This window comes from Parus major, chromosome 11 (genome assembly GCF_001522545.3).
Source record: "Parus major isolate Abel chromosome 11, Parus_major1.1, whole genome shotgun sequence".
Taxonomy (NCBI): domain Eukaryota; kingdom Metazoa; phylum Chordata; class Aves; order Passeriformes; family Paridae; genus Parus; species Parus major.
This window is the reverse complement of record NC_031780.1, coordinates 18,540,339-18,562,761: the sequence shown is the minus strand read 5'-3', so window position 1 is coordinate 18,562,761 and position 22,423 is coordinate 18,540,339. Positions and strand designations below refer to the sequence as shown.

The 22,423-nt window shown below is 43.9% G+C and overlaps 1 protein-coding gene and 1 long non-coding RNA gene across 2 annotated transcripts in view; one reads left to right on the top strand and one right to left on the bottom strand.

Moving 5' to 3' along the window:
* LOC107209919 (WT1 interacting protein) overlaps positions 1-21,061 on the top strand; it is a 77,977-nt gene extending 56,916 nt beyond the window's left edge. The window contains exons 4-8 of the mRNA XM_015640112.3: positions 11,240-11,302; positions 13,567-13,697; positions 14,766-14,817; positions 16,500-16,568; positions 19,322-21,061. Of these exons, the coding sequence (XP_015495598.1) occupies positions 11,240-11,302; positions 13,567-13,697; positions 14,766-14,817; positions 16,500-16,568; positions 19,322-19,474 (468 nt within the window). The 3' untranslated portion in view covers positions 19,475-21,061. The remainder of the gene's footprint in view (positions 1-11,239; positions 11,303-13,566; positions 13,698-14,765; positions 14,818-16,499; positions 16,569-19,321) is intronic.
* LOC117244987 lies at positions 3,666-19,326 on the bottom strand. Its single transcript, XR_004499049.1, has 3 exons — positions 18,021-19,326; positions 15,733-15,877; positions 3,666-4,674 (listed from the first exon to the last, which is right to left on the bottom strand). It is a non-coding gene; the product is annotated as an uncharacterized LOC117244987 (long non-coding RNA).
* Positions 21,062-22,423: the final 1,362 nt, after the last annotated feature.

Sequence of the window (22,423 nt, the reverse complement as noted above, 5' to 3'; positions counted from 1 at the left end):
GGGGAAAAACTCTTTAGCTCAGGCATGTTGTGTACTGGGAAGGAAGATACTTGCAGAGATTTTCCCAGGAAAACTGAGATTAAGGACCTGATAGGAATAAACTTTCTGCAAGTTTGGGAACTGTTGGGACTTTTAAGGCACAGATTTAAAAGGCCAAACATCCCACAGGTGTGTTTTAGCAGATTCCTAGTAGCAGAGGGATGGGGAAGGAGCAAAAGAAGGGACACTTGTGTAAGTCAGCAAAGAAACTAAATTCTGACATTGTCCCTGCTTGTGATATTCTCACTGTTTCTCAGGAAGTGATTGCGTCTTCTCTCAGCTCCCTTGAGGAAATGCCATAGCAAGAATCCTAGGAATTCCTAGGAATTGTATGGTATCACTAATGAAATCAATCAGCCTTGCCTATTTTAGAGTTCTGTAAATACAGAAAGCAGAAAGCTTTTCTCAAAGTTGAAAGGAAAAAGGTTACAAAATAGCCATTAAAAAGGAAATTATTTTAACTACTTCATCTTCCCAGGTCTTCCTCCTGAACGCTGGGAAACCCCAATTCTTTCTAAGAAGAGGCATTTTCAGTCCAAAGCAGAAAATGAAATGCTTTTTCTGGATAAGTGAGAATTTCAGTCTCTAGCATGACTCCAACTCTTTAGTGCAGCTCCATTAGAGTGCAGCAGGATTCCCTGCTGACACCATGGTAGTGGAATGTTAGGGAAGGTAAGGCAGGGGGATAAGAGAAAGATTATTTCAATTTGGGAATGTAAACAGATACAGTCTAACTGTTGTAATTGTATTGCTGCTAAGAAAATGCTGCCTGCCCCGGGTGTCCTTCCTCTTTCTCAGCTTCTGTTTGGGAATTGATCAGGAGAATTACATGCTCCTGTTGGTTTGGGAGCAGGGTCACAGCTCAGTGGATTCACAGCCCCAGAGCAGGTTATTTCAAACCCAGCAAGGACAGAAGGCAGAGCAGCTTCAGATGAGGGCAGGAGGTGCAGCACAGCCCCACTGGGGGCACTGGTGACCCAGGACGGGCTGTGTGCACCAGCCTTGATCCTTCCACGGGTTCCCAGGTCAGCCTCAGAGGTCGATGTTTCCTTGCCCACGGTGCCACCGAGGCAGCAGTGGCCTGAATGAGCCCCTCGTGTGCTCCCAGCAAGAGGCATCCCGAGGGGAAGCTGCTGTCCTGCCCAGGGGGACAGAGCTGGTGGCACTCCCTGGTACCTGGAGGAGAGCCATCCCCTCACAGGGAGGGCTGTCATTGCTGCAGAGCTCTGTCCACCCCCACTGTGCCTCTGTTTATCCCATTCATTATCCTCTCCCATTCCCTATCATCCCTGGAGTCACACTGGCTCTGTCCTGCGGACCAGTCCAGGCAGGACACAGCGATTTTGGGGCTGCATTGAGTAGCCCCTGAACAATGATGGAAGAAAAGCTGAAGTGGCTCTTGATGTGAATAAATGCAGAAAATTTTAGTAAAGAATAGGTATTCTTTAATTTATGGGTTTCCTCCTTTTGTAGCTGCTAGAAATATCGAACATCCTATAGATGTCAGTATTTTATTTCTCCTGCAATTCTGCATTTTGCTGTGGCAGAGCAGCTCCTGCTGGAGCAGTCTCCAGAGCTGCAGCCAGTGGCTCACATGGGATACCTGGTTCTTTAACTACCACTCACTCATGACAAATGAGCTCTTCCACTCAATCAGAGGTGGTATGTGGAATTCACTGCAGTGTCATGTGTGATCCCTGGAGCCAAGGCCTTGAGAAAACCTGCTTTCTGATCCTTTCAAATGTTTGGCTCTTGCAAGAGCTCTCCTTGGCTAAAGTGTCCCCCTCGAGGTCCAGCCAGTGCTGGGTCCAGCTGCTCCAGGGGTCTCCTCTGTTTGCACTCTGGCCAAGAGCTCCTGTGCAGGTTATGTTTGAACAGAGCACAATTGTCACTTCAGGAAGAGCCTGAGAGCTTTGGCTGCCAAGTGCTTCCAGAAAATCACTCAGTGTAAGTGTGGCGTGAGGAGCTGCTGGCATCAAACTTTCCAAATCCACCCCTTTCTCGGAAAAGTGTTTTTGGTTTGTGGACACAGGTCCTGAGTGAGCTGCTGCTGGTGCTCGTGCTCCTGGTGAGCCCCAGGACACCCTGCAAGAGCCACAAGGTACATCCTTCTGGCAAACAGTTTTCCCACATGTTTGCTCCTACTGAGGGCACAGTCTCCACACCAGGTGGCTTCTTTTGCTCTTTCTTTGCAGGGAAGAAGTGCCAGAAGTTTTTTGGTGGGCAAGGGAAGCCATGGTTCTGCCTTCTGTTGGGCTGGGAATCCCCTGCACCTGGAGGATTTGGAATATCTCTGCCTCCCAGGGTTATTTTTATCAGCCTTCTGCTTCCAGCTCTGATTAGCTGCACATTCTCTCAGTGCTTAAACCCTTATTGGCTAATTGAATGAATGAATCAGATTTAAAAAAAGAAACCCACAGATAATTCTGCTTCTGCCTTAGACATTGCCTGATCTGTGCCATTGCCAGTAGGACACTGCATGTGTGAGGAGCAAAAAGAACAAAAACAACCTCCCAAACTTTACATTGCTTTGCTTTAGCTCTAGGGAGGATCCAGTTACTCCTTTAAATGCCACCTTAAAGTAACAAGTCCAGCAATGTCCAAGTCTTGCCCCAGCCCTGTTAGGAGAGTTATTTCATGAAAGGAAATAAAACAAATGACAGTTTAATCCTTTCCTGAAAGCTCTTTGGACACAGATGGCTAACTAGCCATAACAGAGACACTGTTCCTGGTGAAGTGAACAAAAAATAAATGCCTTACTGTATAATAAATAATCCCAGTCAGATGTTCATGTTTCATTTTGTTGATAAATTGCTGCATAATCATGGGTGAAGGAAAAATAATTTTGTCTTTCCTTTTCTATGCTTAAATATCACGTAAAGAAATTTTTTTAAAAATAAATATTGTTTTGCTTGGCAAAAAACACTTTTAAAATGTCACCAAAGCAGCCTGAATCTTAGATCTATTATCTATCTCTCTTCTTTTTTCCCTCTTTTTGATAGGCTTTTCCTTTTTCTCTTGAGGTAGTGAACATTATTGAGTGGGGGTCCAGTAGAGGTTAAGAAATGAGAGAATTTCCCTCGAGGGAGGAGATGAGAGGGAAAATGAAGCTCGTGACAGATGTTAGTTACATTGCTTAATGCACTACTGGAAGACACTCAGATGCTCTGGAAATAACCTATTACAGACACCACAGGCTGCAGTGCATTGCATTAAGGTCATCCAAAACTTCCCCTTTTAAGATTTTCTCTTTCACTGTCTTAAAACTTTGCCAAATTTAATCATTTAGGCTGAACTTCTTCGTGCTAGGTTTTTGCCTCTGGCTAACTTCACTGTCATTAGTTGTTGAAAGTTTCATCTAGAGCTGTTCATCCATTTCAGTGAGTAAGACTGGAGGAACTTTGCCCATAAATCCTCAGAGAGAAAGGATAAAAGCTTCTTTTTGCACATGGCAACCACAAAGAGACTCGGTGCGTTGCAAACCTTCAGGAGCCTTTGGGTGTCCCCTCCCTGCTGTCCCCAGGAGGGTGCCCAGCCCCAGAGGGCTGTGGCAGGAGGAGGGCAAGCAGCTCACAGCCCCAGCAGAGCCCCTTGCAGCCCTGCAGTCCCTCCCCAGCCTTCCTTCTCCTCTCCATCCAGTCTGCTGGGCTTCTGGATCCCTTTCTCCCCTACACCAGCCACTGGTCCCCACCCAGGACACTTCTCTTTGCTGGTCACTGCAATGCAAAAGTTGGTTACAGAGGACATAGAGAGCCTTGTCTTATATCCACAACCATAAAAGTCACAATGATTTCAGAAATGCAAAAGTATCAGGGTGTGCAGGACCAGGAGGCAGGTGGGAAATGGAAATGCTCAGCCTTTCATGGGGGAAGGGACAGGATATCACCTCGGGAGCAGCTGAGTGATGATGGGCAGCTCCCCAGAGCAGGGCTTGCACCTTCATCTCCTGCAGCACCAAACACAGCAAGACCCTCACCCCAGCCAGGGCCCCTGGGCATGGCTGCAATGTAAATATTAATACTAATGAGGCTTTTCTTCTCAGTTTGTGCACATGCTGTTTTCCAGGCCTGGCAGTGTGGGAAATGGCCTGTCCCACTTGCTGGGGCACTCAGAAGATAGTTTTTATTTAGTGTAATGGAAGCTGATGGAAGCTGGTGTCAGCTGGAGTCAGAGGTTTGATTTTCCATCTCAGTGACTATAAATGTTTGGAAGTCCCCCTTGGGAGGGAGCCCTGGGACTGGTGCATTACTCAGAGAGCCCATTTCTGCTAAGTGAGACTCAGAAAAAAATAGACTCAGTTGAAAAGGTGAATGATTGAAGTTGCAGCTTGTGTCCATTTCCTATCTAATGGGAATCACAGAGCACATGGAGTTCTAGATAACTGGGAGGATGCTGTATTTAGGAGACTTGCTATTAGAAGCCATACTCCAGTCAGAGAACAAACAGACATGGGAGTTTATTGATATGTTTAAAGAATGATGGAATCAAAGCTTAGAAAAGGGAGTTGCTGCAATATTCCTGATGTACAGAAGCATAAGGAAGGCTGTGAGTGTTTTTAAGGTGCTGGTTGCTTTAGGTTGGGACAGAAGGTTCCAGAGGCATCATGAATGCCAAGTGTTGCTGTGCTCCCAGATGCTGTCACCGAAAACAAAGACAAACAGTTTCTAGCATGTTCCTAATTGGGGCACGAGGGAGTGCAGTCATGTTGCTGCTTGTGTGTCTTACTCCAGCCCCTCCCTGCCAAAAAATTTTGAAAACTTTCTTTCCTTAGTTTTCCCTAAGTTTGTAGTATGCCAGTGGTCCTGGGTTTATTTTATAAATTAATTTGACAGTAATGATGATTAATTGTGGGTCAAACCTACAGATGGTTTAAAATTCAACTTTCATACTGTCCAGGGGTATCAAGGTCAGATGTTGGTCTGTCTGTGCACTTTGGACTTGGATATGAACCAGCATGAAGAGTGTGTAGAGCTGAGTTTGGGTTTGCCTCTTACTGCAACACAATTCTGGAGCGCTGTATCCTGGACCAGGAAGTTACAAGTCCACTGAAGCTGGTGGCAGAAGTTCTATTGTCTTCAGGGGGGCACCTGGGTTTTCTCCCAGGGATTCACCCCAGAGGACAAAGTTTTAAAGCTGAGGCCCATAAACAGTGAGAGAAGCTGAGGGTGAAGGCTGTGAGTGCAGGTGCAGGAGCGCAGGACACACCACACTCACTGGGCTCACTGGGCAACGCTGGGGCCACAAGAGGAAGCCAGCTGGAGTCCTGAGACATCTCAGGTTTATAAAAGAGCAGTACACAGGCAGTGCCTGGGCCCAGGTGATAATGCAGATAAACATAATGCAGTGAAACTTCAGGGTGTGAGTAAGGTCTGTGTTCAGTGAAAGGGCACTCAGCATTTCCTGAACTGGGTTGCAGATTGTTAAATGAGTTGCAGGGATCACTCTCTGGGACATGGCAAAGGAGACAAGGAAAGGCAAAGATGGATATTTTCTGAGATGTAGCACTGCTCACTACCTTTTGTAACTATCCCATATGTTATATTTGCTGGTGGAATGTTGGAAGAGCCCGTTACAAAGTCCAGTTGGTTTCATGCCAGATAATTACTCCCCTATTTCCTCTTGAGATGGTGATCCAAATAGCCAGACTATCCATTTTGCTTAATATTACATTGGAAAATAAATTACAATAACTGAAGCACACTTAAAAGAACTAGAGCCCTTTCTAATTATGTCTTAACTCCTGCCAAACACTTGTAAGCAGACAGTATTAATTTTTTTCTATGGGAGGGTTAGAAAAAGACCCATGTGAGAAAGTGGCATGTTTCCACTTTGGTAATAAACGTTGGTATTAACTGCTGTTATGTTCTGAATTGAAATCTCTCAACAACTGTTTTGAATAAAATCCAGATAATTTTTTTTCCAGGAAGATAGGTTCTTGTGTAAACAGTTCCTTTCAGTGTTTGCAGTAGATGGTAGCAGTGTCAGTAAACAACCTGCAGCGTGGCCCTGTGCAGTGTGAAGTGCTGGACAGTGTGAATGGAGTCAGTAAATGTTGGGCTCTGTAATATGATGCAGAGTTAAAGCTGTTGATTCAGCCTTTTTTCTTGATCATTGTCACTGGGAAGGTCCGACAGGAGTTTGTTTAAGGAAGGTCTAGGTAAGAAAATCATTAGTGGCTCCTAATTAATCACACAGCAAGTAGCCTTGGCGAGTGCTCACCCAGGATCTGTGTGGTACTGTAGGATGTAAATGGTCTCTTCTCAGGGGTTATAAAATGCCTGACTGGCAGAGGCAGAGTTCAGGATCAGCTGAATTCTTGGCAGAGTTGTGTGCATGGCCACACCACCTGCTAGCTCTGTGCAGAGCATGGAGTCCCTCCTTGTCCTGTCCTTCTCCTTTAAACATAACAAAGTGGAAAGACAGAAGCAAGAAGGCAAACTGCTGTGTGGTGTTTCCTCACAGACAGCAAGACAGAGTGAAGCAACAGGATACATGAAAGGGTTTCAGCAGGATGAAGAGTAAAGTTCTGGACTATTTTCCTTTCATTAATCTGTCACCTGCTACGAGGCTCCTTTATCTTTGAGCCTGAGAAGGCCCCATTTTGTCCAGTTCATTTTAATCGCTGCATTTAAATATGCGTGTAAAAAACAACAACAAAACCCCATCTGCATGAAACCAAATTTGATATTTGTTCCCTCTCTTAATGCAATCCCATGAATTTCTTACATTGTTGTGTCCCATGTAGTAAGGGTCCCATGCAGAGAGCAAACAATACAGCAGTGAGAAGACAGATGCTCTACTAATGGGAAAGCAAGGAGCAGAGAGTCTGTGAGGGATTACAGGCAGCCTGGGGTTGGAATACATTATTAGCATAGCACCCAGTTCAGAAATTAGTTTTCAGAATTAAATGCCTGAAGCATTTTGGCAAAAATTCCTTATCATCCCGCTTAAAAACTCTTCAAGTGTAAAAGAGTAGGAATCTCCAGCCTAGGCTGAGCAGCCACGCTCGGTGACTTTGCAGTGAATTGGAGATTTTACAGCTTCATACCATTGCCGGGGCAGCAGCTGCCACACCCACTGAAATGTAACCCACTGGCTCTGCTTGCACAAACCTTCAGCAGGTTTTGAACATCCTCATCAAAGAAGCAAATGGGCCTGAATGAGATTCCAGGGTCTGTTTCCAGGAGGAAGGTTTTGTGTTGTTGAGTGCATAACAGCAGGGAAGAGCAGCAGCCCCTCCTTGGGCACGGTCAGGCATGTGAAGGAGGAGCCAGTGACATGTCTTTTCAAAGGCCTGACATTGCCTAAGGTACAAAGTTTGGGTCCTGGAGCCTTTTTCAGGCACACTATTTTCTGAATGTTTTTCTTTTGAAAGTCATGATGGGAACATCGAACTTTAAAAGACCCTGGTAGACAACCAAGATTTGCCGCAGGACTGAGAACAGACAGGAGAAATTGTTTCTCATAGTACTTGGTTGGATTATCCTCCATGCATAATTGTTCATTATATGCTCAAAATTCATTGTTAATTTCTTTTAGAGATATTGCATATTAGATAGAAGAGTTATAAATCCCAAGATTATCACAGGAGGATACTAACAGGCCTAAATATTCAGGACAGAAGGGGTCTTGTTTTCCTCTCACATTGGAACAAAGACTCTTGGACAGGATCATTAGAGTTTTGTTTTTTGGTTTTTTTGCCTGTTTGATAATCAAAGTATATTGGACAGCAAACAAAAGAAAAGTTCAGCCAGCCAAGTCTTCTACTTTATTTTTACTCTTCTATTCTAACATAATTAACATATTTCTCAAGGTTTATTTAGTTTCCCAGAGTCTTATTTTATATAAGTGTCGTTGAGGAGCTGAATTGCAAAGTCTTGATTTGTGCATATAAAATGAGATTTTATTATCCTGGTAGAGAAGACAAGGACAAGGTAAATATGGGAGAAAACAGTTGAGACCAGACTAAGAAATCAGGAAAAATAATATGCCAGCTCTTCAACTTGTACTTTGTTTTCTTTGCATCCTGGTGTATCCAGCATTGTACTCCTGAGTCACAGAAGGGAGAGTAAAGGGTAACACTTCATTTACAGCTTTGAATTTCAAAACTGGTCTTTTAATAACAACTTCTCTCAGTGTTTTTATGTATGCTTAAGGAGTATCTGTAATGAATATTAGGGAGAGTTCAAAATGATGTTTCCCATTTGTTGTGGATACAGAGTGTCCATAGACTTCTGACTGTTCCTATCCAGCCTGAGATTGGTCTGTATTTACATCACTTTACTGCTCTGCCAACAAAATGCTTTTTTTAAGAACCTGGCATAGTGGGAACCCTTCTAGAGTAAGGCTAAAATTGAGCCCCACTCTGCTTAGATGCTGAATAAATTTGTGCCTATGAATTTTGAAATTTGTGCCTATGAATACCATGGGAACAGGAACCAGAGCTGAGATTTTTGGCTTCTCCATGGGGGTCTTGCCTATCAACCTGTGTCACTTCACTGCTTCACCTCAGCCTGTTTTTCACACCTTCAGATTGGGAATGGATGTGCTCAAAAGCTCTTTTTACTCGTCTGACTCTGTCAGGAATAAGAAAGGCTCCAAGTCTGTGTAGGGAAACCTCTCTCAGTTACCTGCTCAGTTACCTGCTCCTCCCTCCCAGCCATGCTGGGAGCCCACCCTGGGAGGCTCTTGGTGTGCTGAGAGACAATAAAGAGGCTGTTCTGCCTTGTCTGCCGTCTGGAGCAAGTCACAACTCCTCTCCACATCTCTGAAGATTGTTAATAATCAAGTGCTTCAAAGACAGACGTTGACAATTTTAATTACTATTTTAAGACTTTTAAATTCTGCTTCTAAAATTCAAAGCTTAGTACTGTAGCTCTGTTTGAACACTCCAAATTAGGATCAAACAGTGCAAAGAAGCAGCGGTAAGCTCCAGAAATGTCGAGAAATTAATTTATTGCTTTTAGCAGCAGTGTCCCACAGTATTGCCATCATGTAGAAAAGAGTGCTGCTGGGCTCTGAGGCTGTTATTCTTTTCCAGTCCAATTAGGTTTAAAACAAAGCAGACCTGGATCCAAAACCTCCATCTAACTGAACCAGGCCTTCAGTCTGTCTGGGATTGACCCTGTGACTAGGAGAGAAAAGAGTGGAGTGCTACAGGACCAGCTCCCTGAGCCCATGAAATACTGTGTTACTGCTGTTAGACTTACTGCCATTCTGCAAAGTCTTCTTAATGGGGTAATCCAGTTCTGGATGTGTTTGACTAATAACAATTCTCCTGCTAAAAACAAATAATGGTTTTAATTTAATAGGGTTAGTTATATAAAGAGTGATTTTGTGTCAGCAAAGCCTTTCTTTCTGACAAAAGTGTAATTTATGACAATCTAGCTAGCAATAAATGCCATTAATCTGACCACTATGCCATTCTTTTCCTGGGGAATAATGTCCCCTCTTAATCAATAGCTGTGTGAATGCTCCTTTGCATTCCTTATCAAATGACAGCCAGATGGTACGGGTAAATTCATTCCAGCAGGATTTTAGAATTAGCTGGGTTTGTGCTGTTGTTAATCCTCTGCTGTCTGTGTCACTAGGACCTGCCCACCTGTTTCCAGTAAGCCTGGAGTTCCCAGCCCTAGGAAGCAGTCTAGCCAGAGGGGTGCTCAGTCACAGGGCAGCCAAGAAACATCCCAAGCAGTGAGACCTTTTTCTGCATCAGTAAGAAGAGCAAAAAAGCAAAGAAAAGTAGTATGTTGCAGAAATAGCCAGCTAGGACTGCCTGCCTCTGTATTTGTTCCTCAACACCCTGATCTCTTCTAGGGGAGTGGAAAAGTTTCTTAAGACTGCATGAGCTGTGTTTCTTAGGACATGGCAAGTTTTGGGCTGTGACAGCTGCTATATCATTTACTGACTTCCAGACCCATTTAAGTGTCTATGAGACCTTTCCCTTCATAATCACTTTGTTGCATAGCAACAATAATTTTATCTCCAACCTATTGATCCAACATAATATGTAATCCCCTCACTCCAATAAAAAGGAAAACATATGGCAGCTCCAGGCAGGGAACCACAGGCTTTTGATGTGAGGGGACAGCTAATCCCCACTAAACCAGGGGGAATAGAGCAAGATACACACTCTGGGGCTCAGGGGATGCATTAGGTGCCTGAGCCAATTAACCTGTGTTCTAGAAGAGTCTGGTTTACATTCATCCTCCTCTTCCTCATCTTTTATGTTGTGTAATTAAAGCATGTTTCAGGTGAGCTCTGCTAGAAGACCATAAGTGTACAACACCCCCAAGTAGGGGGGCACCCCTTCACCTGGCAGGATGGTGCACACACAACTCTCAGCTGAGATGGGGCTGCAGAGGGTGAGGAGAAAGAAAGTTCAGCCCCTGCAAACACCAGCTTCAAATGTACATGGCTGGAGTTCCTCAGGAAGATGTCTCTTGTTTGTAGGCTGTGGTTTGTAGGTCAGTCTGATTACCTGGATGGTTTCTCTATACCTCTGAACAGAGGACTAAAAGCAGACCTTGGCATCTGAAACAGGATCTGCCTTGGGGACAGGAGTACAGAGTTAAGGTCAGAACTGCTCAGGCAGAGAACACAGAGCTTTGGTCCTAAGCAGGCAAAGCATCTTCCCAGAGCCATGCCCTTGGCAGTGCAGCATGGGCTGGCAGCTGGGCTTTGGATCATCCTTCTGAGGTACCTGACTGCTGCCCACATTGTGCAGTGAGCCCAAGCTCCTGTGAGTGCACTGGATTCTTCCCTGCCTGGAAGGCTTTGTATCCACAAGGCAGCTAAATCCTTCTCAGGCCTGTCTTCATTTTTTAGCTTGCAAATAGCACTGAGTGAAATATAGGTCCTAATTTGAGCAGGAATTGGGAGGTGAGTCCAATGCTATTCAAAACAACCACCAAAAGAGTCAATTCAAGCTAATTTCTGCACATCAAACACAAACTTTCCATATATCAAACTTACAATAATACTGTTACATTGGGAATCTCAGTGGAAATATTGTAGTGGATCAGAAGGCCAAACTGGTATCTGAACATGCTGCAAAAGACAAGCAAAGGCTTCTGAGTCACTGTCTCCCAAACCTGTGTCATACACAGCACAGTAAAACAGCACAGCTTTCACCTAAAAGGTATTTCTGTGGCTAGAGGAGTGGCTACTAATGATCCTTTCTTTTCTGTCATTTTAACAGTATTCAGGTTTTCAGCAAACAGCAGACAAGTGCTTTGTTTGTGGACACCTCATAATGGAAATGGTAAGAGACCTAAACTCCTAATGATGGGTAGCTTGGGAAGTGCACTGTGAGACTGCTTTTCCTTACCCAGGCTGCTGTTGTGTCTTCACTGCTGTCAATAGAGTTTTTGAAACTGAAGCAGTAAATAAAAATACCTTCATGCCCTATTACTACTATAAAATACAGAAAATCTGGCTTCTTTCCTGCCTACGAATATGGAAGGTTGTTATTCTGCCATTTGTGAGTTAAAATAAAATAGAATTTTAGTACTAAAGGGTGAAAGTACAGCACAACTTCGTATGAGAACATGGTAAAGGAGTGTGGTGGGTGTGCTGTGTAAGACAGCAGATAACAAGAGCTCAGTCAAGTGGGTGGAATCTGGGATAGAGCAGAGACAAACATTATCAATAGTCCTGAGGTTTGTCACCTGCTCTGTGACTTGCTTTGTTTGCCCTCTGTTTGCTCCACGTCATTCCAAATGCATTATTGCCACTGGGATTTGTAGGGAGCCAGTAGTCAGAGTTACTTTTGTAATAAGAAAAAATCAAAGGGCTTTGGGTTGACCAGATACTACTGACATCGTTTCAGTGGGTGAAATGATGTGAAAAGAGTTTTGTGTGCTCTTCCTAAGCAGAAACTCCCCAACAAAATGAAGTGGTTTTCACAACAGAGAAGGGCAGATCCTATAGTGTATCTATTTTCCTCTTGATTTAAAGTGTGCATGAACCTCAGTGTGCCTAAGACAAGTAGCTGTTGTGCTGCACACACAGAGGTTCAGTTGGAGCTGGAACAGAGACTTCACTAATGAGGATTCTGGCTTATATCCTGGCACCACTGGTTGGACAAGGATATTGTTCGTTTTAGCCCAAGAGCAAATTTCTAGAGTTGTGTCATGCTGGGAGGGGGAGGGGGATCCTGACTTGCATGCTTTGAGCTGGCCCTTAATTGCAGAATCCCAGGCAAGAGTCCATAATATCTTGCTGGTGGAGCTCAGTAGCTGGAAGCTTTGGCAGGTGCTTGTCTGCCTCTCTCCCATCAGCAAGTGTGCTCTGACAAAAGGAAACAGCTCTGGGAGCTCCAGGAATTCAGCACTCCTATTTGGCTAATTCCAGTGGGTTCCTGCCTGGGGCAGAGCTGGGGCTGTGCAGGGCTGGGTGAGGAGCTGCCCTGTGCCCAGTGCCTGCACAGCTGTGCCAGGCTGGCACCACAGCACACTCCTGCAGCAGCACCAGCTCCAGCCTTTCTACTCAAACAGAGTCTGATAGCACTCACTGAACTCTACAGGGCTTCAGCAGGGAGGGGAAAAAAGGTTAAATTAAATTGGCCTTTTTTCCTGTACTTCTTTCCTCCTGGTTTGACCTTTATTCATAGAATCACCTATAGGGCCAAGGGAGCTTGGTCAGTGGAGATTTCTCATCTCAAGCTTCCCAGCAGCTCCAGGCTGAGTACAGCTAGCAGCTGAAATTTTGAAATTACCTTCCAAACATACTTCTTATGCCCAAAATGTATGGAATTGGTCTTATAGTCTGTTGAGAGCTGCCTGAAAGTGATAACTGTGTCTCACTCTTCCCAGGGGCTTGTTCATGGGCTTGCAGCATCCTCCTCAATGTCCCAGTGCCACACTGGGTGTTACCTACGAGGATGGTCAGGACTGGGGGGGATCTGTTCTGTAGCAGTGCAGCCAAAGCTGCTTCAGACCTTTCCTTGAAACCTTTAAAATGCAGTAGGGAAAGTCAGCATGGGAAAAGCCTGGGCTGGTGCATGGATCAGTAACCAAACACATGGATAGTGATGGAGTTTTATTAGAAATGGATGGACTGAATGATAACCAGTCAGTAACTCTGGGAGATTAGGATCCTTAGTTAATAAAGAAGCACCTCTTTATTTGCTTGTTTTGTTATTTAACTTTTTGACTAATGACCAGTTTGGATTCTGTCACAGCCTGCTAAGTTTGGTAAAGTAACTTGTATTTGGGATTTCCCCAGAAGTGGTCTGTGAAGCAGTTTTTCATTTCCATTGGCAATATTGGCACTGCAGAGCCAAAGCTGATGGGTTTAGCATGATTTTAATTTCTTGCTCTTCTTTGGGAGCATATTGAAACCCACTAAAATAAGCAAGTTGATTGTTTTAAGACACCCCTTGCTGACAGATCTGCAGAGCGGTAATTTCATCCTGAATTGCTTTTCTCGCTGTCATTATAAAGAATGAGAGAGACACAGCAGTTTATGGGGAGCAAATAGTTCATGTAATCAAGTATCCATTTATTTTGTTGTTTGCCTCATAAGATCTTACAGGCCCTTGGAAAATCCTACCATCCTGGCTGCTTCCGCTGTGTGGTGTGTAACGAGTGTTTGGATGGAGTCCCCTTCACTGTAGATGTGGAAAACAATATTTACTGTGTCAAAGACTACCATACGTGAGTACACAAATCACTGCATGCTCAGAAAAATAATACCAGTTAAATCACTGATGTAGTTATAAGCCTTGTGATGGGTAAAAAGGTCACTCCTATTTGCTCAGATGTCCCTCAACTGCTTCTTTCATGTGTTTAATTTGTAAAGTATTTTAAGATTTGTTAAGTAGTATGTTAAGTATGGCATACTTCAGCCAAGTGAGGCTGAAAATCAGATTGTGTCAGAGGATGTGTTTCTTGGGGGCTGTTCCTCTACTTTCAGGACTACCACCACTAATTATACCAGGCCAGGTCTGCAGGTGTTGGTAGGTTCTGCTGGCTGTTTCAAGAGTAGAGGTTCTGGCAGTGCTGGACACAGGTGTAAGTTTTGTTAACTGAGACAGAAGTATAATTAACAGTTAGTTTAGAACAATTTGAGCCTTACCTGACAAAAGGTAGAGGGCTAAGAGATTGCTTTTGGACTCCTTCCTGGTTCTGCTCAAAGGCAACAGGATCCTGCTCTTAGCTCCAGTTAACCAATAACTCAGTTATGCAGCAGGAGTAAATCACCCTGAATTCAGCCCTGTTGGTGCCAATCTGACTGTGTTACAAGGACACAGTGAGTGTTGTCCCAGTGGCTGTCATACAGTGCAGCTGTGGACCATAAACACATTTGTGTATTTAGCTGGAAGATTCTGGCCATGATCAGCCCCTCTCCTCTCCTTTAGCATGGTTATGTCTTTCTGATGTCAGAGAGTGGCATCCCTAAGTCAGGAGCTGCTTTGTAGTCAAGTATCAAGGCTCTGGAAGAATTTGAATGGTTTTATAAATAAAGGAAAGAAAGAAAAATGGCATATACAGGAAGAGGTGTGGATTAATTATGCCTCAAGGTCAGGAAGACCTAAAAAATAAAGTTGGGGTAGATCAGCCTTTTCCAAATCTCCTTCTCATTGAATATCATCAAACAGAGGCATTTCAAATCCTGTGGATCTCCATTTTACTAAAAATAAGGCATGATTAGAATGGCTCTCTTGGTTCTACTTTTTGAAGATGCTTTAAATGTGATTGGAACACTTTCTTCTTGCACCGTAGGGTTTTTGCACCAAAATGTGCTTCCTGTAACCAGCCGATCCTCCCAGCACAGGTAGGTGTTAACATGCACTGACTCTTAGGGGAAACAGCTGTTGGCATATGGGCACTTCCTAAAAACACACTAATGCTTTTCCTTCCTCTCCCAGAATCTGTACTGTGTTAGTTACCAAATTAAATCAAAGTTCATCAGTAAAGTCACTCCCAAACATTCCCAGAGGTTGTAATAGTCATACTACTTCTACAGCATAGTACTTTATATCTTTAGGTCTTCAGGTCTTGGCTTTCCAGGTCTTCATTAATCGGTTAGAAAACCTCATTTAATTGAAAACACTGGCTGGGGCTCCAAGAACAACTCAGGGAGTAAAGCCCTTGAAAAGGCATCTGATGGTTACCCTGACCCTGGAGAAGGCCACACACAATCTGTTGTTCTGAGGTGGCAATGGAATGAAAGTTTTTAAGGGGTTGAAAAGGCAGCAACAAAAATGGAACCAGGTGAAGCCTGCTTGCAAGCTCAGCCCAGGCTGACAGTGTTGTTGGCACAATTAGGCCAGACTGGGGCTCCCTCATGCTCTGGTTGGTGCAGAACCCTCTGAGTTGCCTTTGCTGAGGTCACTGACCACCGTTTCATTTGTAAACAAGGGCCTCAGCATCTCCCTGCTTTTCCCCTGCTCAGAGTTTCCCTCCTGTAAGCTGCTGAGCTGCAGTAAAGGCTGATGCTAGAGCCTCTCACCTGCCCACCTCTCCACCACTGCACATTACTCTCATTTGTCAGTAGTATTTCTGTTAACTGGCCAAGTCTTACATAACCAAAAACCCTATAAAGGCTGAACCAGAACTGTTTGTCCTGATGGATTGTGAGGAGAAAAGCTCTATGTAAATATCACTGAATTTGGGTCTTAAAAAATAGTTCTTTTTTTCTTTTCAAGAAAGAAAAAAGAAATAAAAGGCAGTCACAGTGCTGACTCACCTGATGACTAGCAGGACGCACTCCATATTCTTTCCCAGGGAGATTTCTTAGGTTAGTTCAAGTCTAGCAGTGCAGGTGCTAACTTGCCCACAGCTTCTCTCAGACATAGTCCACGTCATATCTGGTGCTCCAACCACGCCTGGACCTGGAAACAATGCAAGGCAACCAATTTAATGAGCTCTGTCTTCAGAGTGGATCAGCAAAAGAGCCTGTGAGGTTACTAGAAGGGTATGGGCTGCTCTGCAGGGCCTGGGGCTCAGCCAGGAATTGCACAACTCTCCTACACCCACCCTCACGCTGAGGTTTGGCCTGTGCACGTAATTACCTGCCAGACTGGTATGTCAGTCCCTGTGGGGACACAGTGACATGTGCATGTGCAAAAGAGCTGTGCAGCAGATGGTTTGAGAGGAATACAAGTCCTGGAAATCAGAGCAGGATGTGTACAAGGAAAAGTTACCCAAAGAGCAGGTTTTTGACTGGTAATTTGTTCAGATCCTGGGTGCCCTTGGAAGATTACTTGATTTCAAGACTGATTTGTTCCTTGAGGATGAGGTTTTGGGTACAATTCCCAAATGACCTCTGCAGCTAAGATGTGCCAGACACCCAGACTGCTGCTACAAAGCTAAGGAGTGGTGCAGTGCCAGGTCCTGGGGTTAAGACCTTCAGTGGTCACAGAGCTCTGCTGCATGAGGGAACAGGGGAACAGCTCTCCAAAGACTGAAGAAATGCTTAGACACCACTGTCACTTTCTCTCTGCTCCACCCCAGGGCTCCGAGGAGACCATCCGGGTGGTGTCGATGGACAAGGACTACCACGTGGAGTGCTACCACTGCGAGGTGAGCCCCGGGCTCTGCCCGCCCACTCCACGGCCAGCTCTGCCTCGGGGGGATCTCCTCTGCTCTGCCTTGGGGGTCCTGCTCTGCCTTGGGGGGTCCTGCTCTGCCTCAGAAGGACCCTGACTCACCCCATGGGCTGTGCTTGCTGGCTCTAACACACCTGGGCAGGTAGGGCTCTGCCCCACAGCTCTTGGAGGAAGACAAAGGGGTGAATGCTGCCTGGGCTGGAAGTGGTGCTGCCATCACCAGTACCAAATTATGGAGGGGTTTTCCCCAATATAGTACCTTCAAAGCTGGGCTTGCTTTGTTGGGTTGAGTTTTCTCAATACTTCTGGATGGGGAGTGAGCAAAGAGTAGGTAGGTGCCAGTTCTCTTTTTCCTCATCTCTAGGTACAGTCTGTAGGCTCTGACCTGAAGAGACTTGAATTTACATTGGCTGTGCAGGGAAGGTGTCTCACTGGAAGGCCTTTCTAGGGGATCTGGTTTTTCTGTGCTGAATGAATATTGATTCTTTACTAGGAAATTGACAGGAATACCATGGACTTGCTGTCATTTTTTTGGGAGTAGTTTCTTATTGAGCAGAACATTTAAACAGTTATTGTCACAGATCAAGTTGTGGAATTAGTGCTCTTGCTTCAGAGAGGAGACCTGAGTTCATCCTTAGTCCTGCATCCAGGAACATAAGAAGGGAAACAAACTCACTAAGCTGGTATCAACCAAAAACTTCCCTTTTGCTGTAGGTTTGGCACTCTGATATAACACACAAATATCCACACAGATCTTACCTGTTAACACCAGGGGCAACAATACAGCAGTGCTGCCTTCATGCACTGTTGCACAAAGGTTTTACAAAGAATCTGCTGACTGAGAGAGAAAATTACAAAATTCAGGGCATCTTGAAATAGTATGTACCTAAATGTAAGGAAGGCCCCATCCAGTCAGCCATCTCTTTTCAACAGACACCTGATACTCCATCCATTTCTATTATTTTTTTAAGAGAAATTGGTGCAGGAAATCACAGTATTTTGGAGAGCTGAACTTCCCTCCTCCTTCTCCCAACTATTGCTTTGTGCAGGCTTCACCTAAGATGACACCTCCCTCCCCTGCTCTCAGGCTATTGATTTTATGCTGGAATGTCCCACTGGGGGTTTATTTTCTGTTGTTTCATTATTCATTTCCCCATTCTCCTCCCCATTTGAGGCAAAGCAAGCTGCCTCCACATCTGCCCAGAAAGGCAGAGTGCATTTATGTACAGAAATCAGGAGTTAGCCATGTGTCAGCAGGGGTGGGTTACTGCCTGATGCTCTCAAATCAGGCTCTCTGTACACTGCTGTCCCCAAATGCTGCTGCAAAAGGGAGTGCCAGGATTTTGAGGTACACACGTGAAAACTTTAGCAAAGGTTGCCATGACTTAGACCACCACTTCTCATCTGCTTTTGATGTCATTCTCACCTGCTGGCCATGCACAGTCAGTGCTCAGGTTGGAAACTGCAGCTTTTCTGTGTCATCTCTTCCATGTGCAATCACTTGATTTCTGTGGAGGAGCTGAAGCCCTTTTGCAGATCACTGGAGCCCCATTCTGAAACTGGAATCCACTGACAAGGCAGGCTTTCTCCTTGCAGAAAGGGAGTTCAGTTTTGGAGAAGGAAAAAGATACAAACACTTGGCACATCTGCAAGGCGTCTGAAATTGGCAAATTCTAATTTTAAATCTTGTATAAATTGCTATAAAATCATTATATAATATGTAGCAACACACAGAAAATTGCTTTGGCAGATACTTTCATTAAGACCCCTCTAAACTAACATTCCAGTTTTAAAGCTTAATTTAAAACCCATTTTTAGTCTTATTTCATTATTGTAAAATTTGAGGATTTAAACTTGAGCTGTGAAAGCTGAAAAATTATACTTTGTGTTCATTTAAAATCTTTGCATTTGTTTTCAGTAGTAAAACCATCTCTATTCTGGGTTTTTTTTTCTTTCTATTATGTGCACAGATACATACTCAGAGTCCCTGATTTCTCAGAATTGATCATGTTAATAATTTCTAAGTATTTAACATCCTTGAAGCATTAAATCTGAGCACCAAACTTCAGTGATTTCCAAATGCCCTCAGAATTACAGTGATGGCAAGTGGAAATCAGGATGGTCTCTACTGCAGTGTACATAAGAGTCAGCAGGCAGGATCACTGTTAGTTGCTTCTCTGTCTCTGTCTGTAGCTATGTGCCAGTCCCAGGGATTACCAGCATTTCTAGTAAAGATGGACCACTGGCCTTGAAGTCTTTAAGTTCTTTTAATTCCAAATTAGTGTAAATCTGCTCCAGAAGTAAGATATGTCACCTCTCCTCCCTTTTCCCCTCCCCTCTCATTCTCTACTTATGCTCCCCCACATCTTGCTCGCTGCCTCGCTGCAGAATTATTTCCTTCTCTGTTTGAGCCTCTTCCAGGTTGTGTTTGTCAGGGTCAGCCCCTAGCCTGCTTTTAGGCTTTTGATTTGCATCACCATTTATTAGATGGAGGAGAGACCAGAATGGGAAACAGTGGTGGAAAAAGGCTGGGCACTGTTATAGCCTGTGCTGTTGGATTTCAGCAATGTCAGTGTGAGATGGTCAGGGTGCACCTCCCAGAAGCTGTGGAGGCTGCTGGCTTTGGAGGTGGGAGGGAGCTCCTGGGGCCATGCAGGACAGACCAGCAGCACTGTGAGAGGCCTGCCTGAGTCACTCACTGATCTGAGATGTCTCTCTTTCTTCTAGGACTGTGGCTTGCAGCTCAATGATGAAGAAGGCCATCGTTGTTATCCCCTAGAGGGCCACTTGCTCTGCCACAGCTGTCATATCAGGCGCCTTAACATCAAACTGCCATCACATCCACCTCCGAGCTACCCCATGCATGTCACAGAACTCTGAAAGACATTTCCATGATCAATAAGCTGTTGGAAAGAGAAGACAAAAGTTTAAAAATTACTTTCATGTTCCTTTAAAGATGAGGTTCCAGTGATAACCATCTAAACCATCTATTTATTTTTTAAATCAGAGGTGAGGGGGTCCTTTTCTGATCTTGTACATATGTTCTTTTATCTAGACATTTTCACCAAGACACTGTCTACTTGAACAAATAATTCACCACTAAACTGTAACTGTAAATGGCAGCATTTCTGAAAATAATGGTACAAAGGGCTGTTCTGGACTCCCTACTTGCTTCCTTCAGTGGAGATTTCACCCAAGTAAGGAGTAGAATTACTTTCCAAAAGTTAGCACCTTATCATATTGCAGCAAGCATGATAAGATAAATGCTTGCATTTTAGCTAGTTTTGTTGAATTCTGGTCTTAGAGAATACTTAGATTCCAGAAGTAGGGAATAGGCAGCAAGCAGGTGTTTAAGCCAGGGCAGTTTTCAGCAAGGTAAGAAGGGTGTTCTGTGTTCTGTGAAGAAGTGTCAGGCCAGCTCTCCATCCTGCAGGGTCCCACAGTCATCCAAAGACTAATTATTCAGCTTGCTCAAGAAATATGGCAAGGATTTGATGTAAAACCCATGGTACAGAGGATTGTATCCAAAAGATTGGCACGTGCAGGGTAAGTAGTTGCAGCCGTCTGTAATTGCTGGCTGTGTAGCCATGGCTTCAAAATGCATTCCTATCAACTGGACCATTTGGCACTTACTAAAGAATTCATCTTTCAAACCTGTTTTTTGTTCAATAGGGTTCTATGCAAAGGTACACTTGTCTTTATACTGCTTGTTTTATCCAAGACTTCATTTGTTACCAACTGCTTCATGATTGTATGTTGAGACATTATTAAAGAGAGGCCCAGTGGTTTGGTATTACCTTTTCAGCTTTGTGTTCTTTTCGAGATTACTTTTGAACTGATTATGGTGATTGTCTTCACTGGAAAACAAAGTGCAGTATGGCAGGAATAGTCATTTAGAGAGTCAGACCACAACACATCGGTGTTTACAACAAGTATTAGCTGTACACAGAATGTACACACTTTCATGTTTTGCATAAGCTTTTACAGTACCCTCAGAGCTCTGGGGAGAGATATATGTCTTCCATATAGGAAGTTAGATGAATCTTTTTTTATGGTTTGTTTTCTACCACGTGCTGATATTTTACATACAAATCACACCATCTGTATGTCAAAAAAATTCCTTGCATTCTCATGAGAATTGACCCAGCCTTCCTGAAGCTGCAATTTATCATTGCTGTCTTTAACTGTATTCAAAGTTACAATAAAATAAAATTCTTCAGCTCCAGAGGAAGCAGAAATACCAGACCAGGTTCTTGGCATGTGTAAATTGGGACATTTCCATGCCAGTTCTCCACACTTGAGAATCTGCCCGATCGGTTCGGAAATGATCCTGTGTTAAATTCAGCATGCAGACTGATGGAATGACTTATTTGGCAACACCATTGCAGTTTAGTTTCTTATGCTCCATTGACTTTTTGAAAGCCATTTGTGGTGCTCTTGAAAAGCACAAAGAGCATCCAATGGCCACTAATTCCTAAGTGGAATAATTAACTCCCTTAACAGAACTTTTTGATAGTCTGGAATTTCCTTATGGGGAAAGGTGGGGGGCAGGGGAACAGAAAAAATTCTTGAGAACTATTTTTTTTTCTGTTAGTAAGGAACAAAAGGGATGCTTCCTGAACTTCTGCCAGACTTCCATGGCCTAGAGTAACCTGTCCTACTGAAGGCTCCTGGACAAAGTAATTTTGTAGTTAATACATATCAGTTTATAATTAAAATGTTTAATGTGAATGCCAGGATTTGAAGGAACTACAGTGCAATCAGTGCCCCATTTCTGCACTGTGGTCCTTGAGGCCTGGTCTGCAAATGAGAGGTCAGGAGTGCACGTGCAATTCTGCATTTGCTGACACTCTCTCTGTGTCCATAGTCAGCAGCTCAGCCTCAGGAGGAAGTGGAACTACACATGCCAGCAAATGTTGGAGAAAGGGGAAAAAGAATGTCTTAAACTGGACTGTATGGCCAGGTCAATTCCTTCAGGTCATTACAAACTTGGAAGGCACCAGAGCTTCAGGATAAACTTTTAGCATCAGCTACAATGGAATTCTTTTTTCCATTGCAGGAGGGTGCTTTGGACCACATTTAGCCTTGAGGTATTTTCACCTGCTTGTCTTTACAATATATATTAAGGGACCCAGATTAAGAAAAGATGATTAAATTACAGAAAGAAGATTTGGGTCTCTTCCTGGGAACAAATAACAGTTACTTGCTGAACTGGAAAAAAGCTTTGCTCTTCCAGTAGAGAGGCAAAACCTTCACACTGACAGTGGACAGAGCTGGAGGTGACTGACTCTGACATTCAGCCCAGTCCTCTGCCAGCACCTTCCTGAACACTGTGCCTCCATCAGGGACAGGTTTAAGTTTCCAACATGCCTTCCAAGGGCCAGCACACTTTCAAACATGTACATTACCAGAACATTTCTTTGGGGTTTTTTTTTCTCAAAACGATCATCCCGTAGAACAGAATAATATTTCATTTCACATACTGATTTTTCAATCTCTTGTAGTTCTGTGCAGGTCTGATCTGTTAAGTGTCATCATGGTAAAAATTCTAAAAGGTAATATGTCAATATGGAATAAGAGATTTGTTTAAAACCAGAAAGCAGCAGTTGTTGTTCTAGTATTTTCTACAGAGAGATGCATTCCATTACTGTATTACGAAGTACAGCTTTGCTTTTCCAGCATTTACTGTAAAAACTGGGGCTTGAGTGAGATTTCCCAGGTTTGGTTGGGTTTTTTTTCAAATCAAAGAGAAAAATAAAATCAAACCTAAAATACTGATGTGCTGTACTCTATAGAGCTAAGTGACAGTTTCTACACATTTTACCTCCT